Source organism: Juglans microcarpa x Juglans regia, chromosome 6D, assembly GCF_004785595.1.
Source record: "Juglans microcarpa x Juglans regia isolate MS1-56 chromosome 6D, Jm3101_v1.0, whole genome shotgun sequence".
Classification (NCBI taxonomy): Eukaryota; Viridiplantae; Streptophyta; class Magnoliopsida; order Fagales; family Juglandaceae; genus Juglans; species Juglans microcarpa x Juglans regia.
In genome coordinates this window covers 5,683,135-5,692,986 of record NC_054604.1, presented here as the reverse complement: position 1 = coordinate 5,692,986, position 9,852 = coordinate 5,683,135, and the positions used below count along the sequence as shown (strand labels likewise).

Below are 9,852 nucleotides of genomic sequence, written 5' to 3'. Positions count from 1 at the left end.
AGGTTGTGAGTCTGGCGTGTAAAGATGTGTTGAGTTGAAAATGTTGTACGTGGATCTCACGTGTAAAGATGTTTAGAGTTGAGATGCATTTAGTAATTTGAAAGTTTGGTGTTTAGATATTAGACTCAGCTTACAATTAGACTGAACTGAGTTAATCTAAGTTAAGTCTATGTTCCAAATGGGACCTTAAACTTTTTGAATACCAAAATTCTCAATAAATATTGTACAATTCACTCCACGTGTTTATATTACTTTTAGATTGATGAGTGGTAGGCCTCGTACAAGATTGCTTATAAATAAAGCCCTTAACTATTATACCCTCTACGAGTAAAAACAATGGGAGCATTAGCCATTAAGAAAGTATTTTCCCTTCTCATCAACTTTGTCCTATTTGCCCAGTTGGTTTCATCACTGGACGCGCCTGCCTTTTCTTCTAATTCTTCCAAAGAAGCTATTGCTCTTCTGACATGGAAAAATAGCCTTCAAAATGAATCTCAATCCCACTTATCTTCATGGATTCCAGTTTTTTCTTCCAATCTAAACCTAAGTAGGAATCCATGCAATTGGCTTGGTATTTCATGCAACCTTGCTGGAAGCATCGTCAAAATAAACCTTACCGAATCTAGCTTACAAGGTACGCTTCACGGATTTTCTTTTTTATCATTTCCAAATCTTGCGTCCATTGATCTTTATGTGAACACTCTTTATGGGACAATTCCACCTCAAATTAGCTCCCTGTCAAAACTCAAATATCTCGATTTGTCCTTTAATCAGTTTTCAGGCAAAATCCCACCAGAAATTGGCAAGCTAGCTACTCTTAAGGCCCTCCACCTCGGACGTAATAACTTAAACGGCTCCATTCCTGAAGAAATAGGGCGCCTAAACCTTCTAACTGAATTTTATCTTTACAAAAACCATATAGACGGTTACATCCCTTCTTCTTTAGGCAATTTGAGCAACTTGGTTATTTTGCTTCTTTATGGCAATGAACTTTCTGGTTTCGTTCCTCCAGAAATGGGAAACCTCTCCAATTTGGATCAACTTGACATTAGTCAAAACCACCTGACAGGTCCAATCCCTTCCACTTTCGGGAACTTGAAAAGGCTAACCATCTTGCACATGTTTGATAATTCACTTTCCGGTCCCATCCCTTCGGAGATTGGAAATTTGAAATCCCTAAAGAGTGTAAGTCTTCAACACAATAATCTTTCGGGTTCAATTCCAGCATCATTATTAGGTGATTTGGTAAATCTTACCCTACTTCACCTGGATAATAATAGCCTTTCTGGATCCATTCCTACAGAAATAGGAAACTTGACTTCTCTCAAAGATCTACAGTTGGATCATAACCAGCTATGTGGTTCTCTTCCAACTTCTTTTGCTAACATGAGCAATTTGATATTTTTAGTACTTCGTGAAAACCAACTTACCGGTCCAATTCCTCAAGGAATTGGAGATCTCATCAACTTGAAAACTCTACAACTGGACACAAACCAATTTATTGGTAATTTGCCTCAAAACATTTGCCATGGTGGATCACTTCGGTACTTTGCTGCAAGCAACAACCATTTGGATGGCCAAATTCCCAAAAGTTTCAAAAATTGCACAAGCATAGTCAGAGTCCAATTAAGAGGTAACCAACTCATTGGAGATATATCTAAGGACTTCGGTGTCTATCCAAACTTGGAGTTCATAGATCTAAGGCATAATCGATTTTATGGAAGGATCTCAAGTAATTGGGGCCAGTGTCAACAACTACAAACCCTACTTCTGGGTAAAAACAATATTACTGGTAGCATACCAAAAGAGATCGGGAACTGGACTACTCAGCTAGGTGAACTTGATCTTTCTTCAAATCATATAGTTGGGACGATTCCAAAAGAATTCGGAAGCCTAATTTCTCTAATGAAATTGTGGATGAATGGCAATCAAGTCTCTGGCGCTATACCTTTTGAATTTGGGTTCTTGACAAATCTTGAATATCTTGACCTGTCCTCAAACAAGCTGAGTAAGTCAATTCCAAGTAATTTCGGGGACTTCGTGAAATTGATAGAATTGAATTTAAGCCACAATGATTTTAGCGAAAGGATTCCAACACACCTCATGAACTTATCTCATATCTCCAAATTAGATATGAGTTATAACTCTTTAAACGGAGAGATACCAATGGAAATTTACAAATTGGAGAGCATAGTGATCTTAAATCTCTCCCATAATCATCTTTCTGGTTTCATTCCGAAAGCATTCGAAGAAATGCATTGGTTGTTGTATGCCGACATATCCTACAATGAGTTGCAGGGTCCGATTCCCAATAGCAACGCATTTATAAATGCTTCTGTAGAAGCATTACAAGGGAACAAGGGATTGTGTGGTAATGTTCTAGGACTACATCCTTGCAATGTTTCCATGATATACAAACATAGCTCAAAAAGGGGACACAAAGTCGTGTTTCTTCTCGTTTTCCCACTTTTAGGAGTAGTTACTGTTCTACTTTCTATCTTTGGGTTTTTTCTCTTTATGCAAAGAAGAAAGACGGATCTAGAATCCAAACAAAGCAAGACCGAGGGCCAAGTACTGTCTCTTTCAATATTACATTTCAATGGAAGAACATTGTATGATGAAATCATAAAAGTGACCAATGGTTTTGATGCTCTATATTGCATTGGGAAAGGAGGACATGGAACTGTCTATAAAGCAGAGCTAACTTCAGGTGATATCTTAGCCGTGAAGAAATTCAATCAACCACTGCATGATGCTAGTGAGAACAGATTTCAAAAGGAGTTCTTGAATGAGATAAGGGCATTGATAGACATACGCCATCGAAACATTGTTAAACTTTATGGTTTTTGTTCTCATGTGCAACATTCCTTTTTGGTTTGTCAATATCTAGAAAGGGGTAGCTTGTCCCTAATCTTGGGCAACGAAGATGCTGCTAAAGTATTGGGTTGGAGTAAGAGATTGAATATTGTTAAAGGTGTGGCAAATGCCTTGTCTTACATGCACAATGATTGCTCCCCTCCGATTATTCATCGTGACATATCAAGCAGCAACATCTTGCTGGATTCTCAATTTGAGGCTCATGTTTCAGACTTTGGGACTGCTAGGCTTGTGGAGGTAGACTCATCCAATTGGACTTCCCCTGCAGGCACTTATGGATATATTGCACCAGGTTATAAATTATTTCATTGTCCTTTCAAAGAAAAGCATGCATATGTGTTGATTTTGTCCATCTTTCCTTTATTTCTTTTCTTTGCAGAGCTTGCTTATACAATGAAGGTAACTGAAAAATCTGATGTGTATAGCTTTGGGGTATTGGCAATCGAAGTCATTAGAGGAAAGCATCCAGGTGATTTCATCTCCTCACTATCATCGCCGTTAGCTATGGAGAACATACAAGTGAAAGATGTGTTGGACCAACGCCTTCCATTTCCAACAGTTCAAGTTGAGAATGAACTAATAATAGTCGTACAGCTTGCCATGAAATGCTTAAATGTCTGTCCACAATCAAGGCCGACAATGCACATGATTTCTAAAGTGTTATCGACCAATATTAATGCACATTCCTAGAGCCATCCAGACATGCATTGCCAACTTGAAAGTCGAGAGTTGAAGATTATAGACTATCTAGATAATAATTAATGAAAATAAGTGCTAAAATCATGTGCTAGTCTAAGATACTTAATTATTAGAGCATTTTCTTTCCATCCCAAGTATTTATGTGTAACTTTAGTTTTTAGTTGTATGAGTGTTAAGGTATCTTTTTTTTATCATCTCATGTCCTTCTATTTAATTCCAACTATATCAATCAACAAAAGTGTCTTTTGGGAGTATATGTGGCAAGGTTTTGGAACTCTAAGGTTTGTTTGTTCTCAATAAATCCTTTAATAGATATCCATGAGATTTGAAACTTTTGAAGTTGAATACCTTAATTTAAAAAAGTGGGAGCTTGAGACATCAATTTTTAATTTTTTTATTTATTTTAGAAGTAGTCTTATATAGAATTTTTTTTAGGGGCGCATGATATATGTTGTCATGAAGTGATAGAATGAGAGTACCACGTCATCTATATTCTTTGAGTACTTAATAATTTTTCCTTAGTTGAATTGCAAATTTGTTGGGAAACTTCAGGTTCAAGCTGAAAGAATTAAAATTATATCAAATTCACTGACAAGATTTTTGAAAGATAGTCGCTAGTCCTTCATGAGATAGACATGAATCTAGCCAAAATCCCACCAATTTTTCTAGATGTTAGGTGAATTAAGGCACTCGCATCAAGAAGGCAATCCATGCATCTTACAACTAACTTTTGAGAACATCCAAGTAGATTTTTTTTTCTAAAGTTTAAGGGGAATAGTTGTAACGCCTTGGTCCCGGATGGAGTCAGAGAGTTACTACTTGTCGCCTAAATCATTTTTTACAATACAAATAAATATTCCAAAGACTCAATAAACATATCCTCATCCATTTTCAAAAACTGCATAACCATAAATACGACTACTCAAGGCTTAATATAATTGTCAACATCCCAATAAATCTAGTCAATACAATCAATCAATCTACAGAATAATAACCTTTCAATAATCTCAATACCTATTCCCTACACTTAGCAATCTTGTACCGGTTTTCTATTCTTGATCCTTAATCTAAGCATTCACTTTATCTGAAAAATATTGTGGAGATAAATATTGAGTTATCAACAACTCAGTAAACATAGAACATATACTAGTATGTAAACATGAGCATTTTCACAGAGTTCAGAATGCAGAAACAAAACATTTTAGTTTCAATATGCAAATCTCAAAAATACATATTATCAGAAAATCAGAACGACACTTCAAACTGTTCATATTCAAGAACCAACTTTTCATATTCGAAGACCCCTTTGGCACAACATGACCGAACATCTCCATCTTATCATATCATATCAATGCATCATATCAGAACAGAGACCATGTTTAAACCCTGTGGTAAGGTTGTGCGATCTGTGAAAGGCCAAGCAAAACATAAATTACCATACTATCAAAGCGATTGCACTCAGAGCAGATACCACTATTATATCCCGTGGTCGGGCCAGAGGTAACTATTATATCCAATGACAGGGCTAGAGGTCACTATTGTATCCCATGACAGGGCCAAAGGTCACTATTATATCCCATGACAATGCCAGAAGTCACGATTATATCCCGTGACACGGTTAGATATCAAAGCAAAACATAATTAGAATCACCATATCAGAACCAAAATCAGAGTCAGAACAGAATCATAAAGTCATGCCAAAGGTTTTTCAGATGCCACATCATATCAAAATAGAGTACTGAAATTCAAATCATTTCACATTTTTCAAAACAGATTCAGAACATCTTCACATCACATGCAAAAATTATCAAATTTTCATATTCACTCATTTTTCTCAGTTCAATAACAGAATGCCAAAAATAAGCTCATGTCTAAATCAGTTATGCCCGAAAATACTTTATTCATATATAGAATTTCATGAGTAATGCAGAACAAATAACTGAGGTCATTTCAAATTTCTTTTCATAACAAAACATGCATATTTTCCAAAAATCAACCTCAACCCATTTTATTTTTATGCAAAGTCTAGCATTGGAACCCCACTTACCTAGACTTTTTAGCTTTCAGAATTTTTCCCACAATAATGTCGAACGAATATTAATTGTCACCTATAAGATTTTCATGTAACTTCTATAAATTTCAATGAACACGTATTTCGATACTTAAACCTGAAATACTCAAATAACCTATTTTTCCCAAATGTCTACAATTCTCTTAATTCTAAAATATCAATACTTCCCAAATTTTTATCATCCTAAAATATCAATACTTCCTAAATTTTTATCAATATCGTTTCACTCTACTGACTAATACATTAATATTAAAAATATTTCTATAAAATAAGATTTTTGGTACTAGTATAAAGTGGTATTAGACCCACTTAGAAAATATTATACTAGTTCTTGTAAACACACCCATGGTTACAAAATAACATAAAAGTACACGTTGTAATTCAAGGGACAAAATTGCAATAACTAATCTTTCTAGAGCTTTAAGTAAAAATCCATAAGCCATGTTTTTCTTTGTTTGCAAGGAAGTATACCTAGACCCAAGTTGTGCGATGGAGCCTCACTGTGAGAGGAGATGTCGCGGCGGGGCTGGAGTGGCAGGCGGCTAACTCGACGGTGGAGCACTGAGAGAGAGAGAGAGAGATGAGAGAGAGTAAACACGGAGAGAGAAAGAGAGTAAGTCGTGAGAGGGAGAGGGAGAGAGACCGCACGGGATACTCACCCAAAGGGCAGCAATGCGGCGGCGACAAGGTGGTTGGGCAGCGGCAGATCGTGGAGTGGTTAGGGCGTCGGTGTTGCTGGGCTTTCCTTGCCATGGCTGGTGGCATCGAACGAGATGAAGTGCTCTGTTTTGAGATGCAAAAACTAAGGTCGTTCGTTGAGGTTGAGAGTGGTGTTTTTCGACATGGGTTCACGGTTGGCTATGGCGGTGAGGTCTGGGTAGATGTTTACGTGGGGTGGACGAACTAGGCGGTAGTGGTGGAGTCTTGCACTGTAGTATCTGGCTTTCCCATGGTTGCTATGATGGTCTGCATGGTTAGAGTCCTGCATTGCAGCGGCTAACACACAGTAGTTGAGCAGGGGTACTACGGTGGTGTAAGGCAGAGGCACTGGCCTGAGTTTGGACGAACACGGGTTGGGCAGGCCTTCTTGTAGGGACGATGGCCGTGAGGGGTGGGACAGTGGTTATCACATGGCGGTTTCAAGGCTGACTATGGTGGCTGAGCAGCTTATTCTGTCTTGGGTTGGTTGTGGTTGGACTGGGTGCGACTAGGCCTTGCTGCTTGAAACATGCAGATTTGTCTCTTGGGTGGTAAACAAAGGGATGTGGTTTCGGTGGTGTTAACCGTGGTGGGTTCACGGTGGTGGAGGTTGGCTTTGAACGAGGAGAGGCTGGGTGATTCTTGTGGCTGGTTGCAGCTATAAGGACAACTACAAATCATGCACAAAATCTGAATTAGAAATGATTATACTCATTTAATTCTTTTTTATTTGCTTGATTTGTACAACACATAGTTTGCTATACATTAGCTTAAGTTTAGGAATAGTTTTTGGTTTCAAAATTCTATATATATTTGTCTTCATCATCTAATGAAAGTGTGTGAATCATTTTTTCCAAACTCTGTATAATTCTCTACATGGTATCAATTTAAAAGCCCCAAATACTCTAACAAGTATCTTCCAAGTTTTCTTTTTCCTGCTATTGCCAAGGCTAACTCCTCCTCTGAAATTGTTCCCATAGCTATCAATGCGACTCAGCAAATCACTGCTTGACTCACACCAACAAACTTTCCTTCATGGCATGCTCAATTTGAGTCCCTTCTTCTCGATTATAACCTCTTTGGTTATGTCGATGGAACTCATATTTGGCCACTTCAACTGACGTCAAATGATGCAGCTATTACTGTAGCTTATCAAATTTGGTTCCGTCAAGATAAACTTATTCTAAGTGCAATCTTGACTTTTGTTTCTCCAGCAGTGATATCAGTCATAGCTACCTCAAAGACGTCTCATCAAGCCTGGACCAAACTTACCAAACTGTATGCCAGTCGATCCAGGACTCGAGTAATGCAGCTCAAATAGGATCTCACCCTCATGCAGCGTGGCACTCGTACGATAACAGAGTATCTTCACTTTGTTAAAAGTATTGCTGATGAGCTTGCTCTCAGTGATGCACCTTTATCTCAAGATGACATCACATTATATGTTCTATAGGGGTTAGGCTCTGAATATCATGATATTGTTGCCCCTATTTGAGCCCAAGAATCCTCCCTCTTCTTTGAAGAGTTACATGATCTGTTACTTGGTCATGAGGCCTATCTCGAAAGAATTGAGTCAACTACACAATCATTGGTACTCACTGCCAACAATACTCAACGTCGAGACTCCTGTCCTTTAAAGCCTCAATACTCAGCAAACCAACAATCATCAAAGGCTGACTCTCAATCCAAACCTCGACAACTCAAACACTACAAATACTCACCAAAGTGCCAATATTGTGATCAACAAGGTAATATTGCAAAGTATTGCCCAAAACTAAAGTCATCTGAAGCAACTGCGAATTGCACACTACTGCTCCTAGTCCAAATAAACGTCGGCTCCTTGATTCAGCAGCTTTTCAAAATATCACATCTCAGGTTTCAAATGTACAATTCCATTTTGAATATGATGGTGCTGATGAGGTTATTATTGGAGATGGATCAGGTTTGCCCATCACTCACTCTGGCTCTCTCACTTTCTCACTCTTTCCTTTCCAAAGCAAAACAATGTTTTATTGAAATTTCACCCAAATTATGTTCCTGTGAAGGATCGGAGAATAGGGTAGACAATTCATTGAGGCCCGTGTGAGATTGGAGTTTATCCTCTTTCTTCATCACCTGTTGCTACACCAATTGCTCTTATTCATGAAAGAACATCAACAGCTGGTCGGCAATAAAGCCTTGGCCATCCATCTTCAAAAGTTGTAAATCGCATAATTAGTTGTTTTCCTCTTCCAACAAGTTCTTGTGATTTTAGTTCTACTCATTGTCACTCATGTGTCATCAATAAAGCTCATCAGTTGCCTTTTCATAAGTTAATTTAATTTATACAGATGTATGGGGACCTTCCTCCACAACCAGTCTCAATGGTCATCGCTTTTATGTTATCTTTGTTGATCATTTTACAAAATATGTCTGGTTCTTTTCCTTGCATCAAAAATCATATGTCAAACTCATATTTTCTCATTTTTATAAAATAATTGAAACACAGTTTGACACAAAAATTAAAGGGGTATACTCTGATAATGGAGGGGAATTTATTGTCCTTCAACCATTCTTTACTAAGCATGGTATTAGCCATTACACGACTGATCCACATACACCCTAACAAAATGGAGTTTCTGAGCGTCGTCATAGACACATTGTGGAGACAGGACAAACTCTTCTTAGTCATGCTTCCCTTCCATCAGAATATTGGGCATATGCATTTGCAACAACCACATATTTGATAAATAGACTTCCTTCACCTGTTCTCCAACATAAATCACCACTTGAAGTTTTATTCAATCAAAAGTCTCGGTATGAGGAACTTAGATCATTGGGATGCCTATATTTTCCTTGGATGAAGCCTTATAACACCAACAAGATAATTACAACATAAATCTATACCGTGTCTTTTTGTTGGTTACTCAACTAGTCAAAGTGCTTATATGTGTCTTCATCTCTCCACTCAGCATCTCTATACTTCTAGGCATGCCATTTTTTATGAGTCTGTTTATCCTTTCAAACAAGAGCCACCAACTCAACTCTTGACTCATCAACCTCAGAAAATACCTTCCTTTTAAGACCAATTTTGTAGATTGCCTCACATGACACTCCACAAGTGTCACGGCCTCAAGAAGTTCTCTCGCCTAGTTCTTCGACTTCAACTAAGTTACAGTGACACAAGTGCCAGTTTCAGATCAGATAACTCATGCAAACTTAACTCCTCTTCATGTCCTAGACATTTAAGTTACTCCATCTCCGTCATAACCCACACGCACAATCATCACAAGATCCATGAATAATATTTTTGGGCCGAAGCAACTTCATAACACTTCAAAGCACCCAATACCTGAACCACCCAAGCCTACATGTGTTAGTCAGGCTCTCAAAGATCCAAACTGGCGCAAAGCCATGTCAGATGAAGTCACAGCCTTCTTCATCATGGGACATGGGAGTTGGTTCGCCTTGCTCCAGATCAAAACTTTGTTGGGTGCAAATTTGTGTTTCGAAAGAAAAGAAATCCT

The 9,852-nt window shown here is 38.0% G+C and overlaps 1 protein-coding gene across 1 annotated transcript; it reads left to right on the top strand.

The window, feature by feature from the left end:
• The first annotated feature begins 332 nt into the window (after positions 1-332).
• On the top strand, positions 333-3,765 carry LOC121234990 (MDIS1-interacting receptor like kinase 2-like). Its single transcript, XM_041131164.1, has 2 exons — positions 333-3,169; positions 3,257-3,765. The coding sequence occupies exons 1-2, from the start codon at positions 337-339 to the stop codon at positions 3,565-3,567; spliced, it is 3,144 nt and encodes a 1,047-aa protein (XP_040987098.1). The 5' UTR covers positions 333-336; the 3' UTR covers positions 3,568-3,765.
• The last annotated feature ends 6,087 nt before the right edge of the window (positions 3,766-9,852 follow it).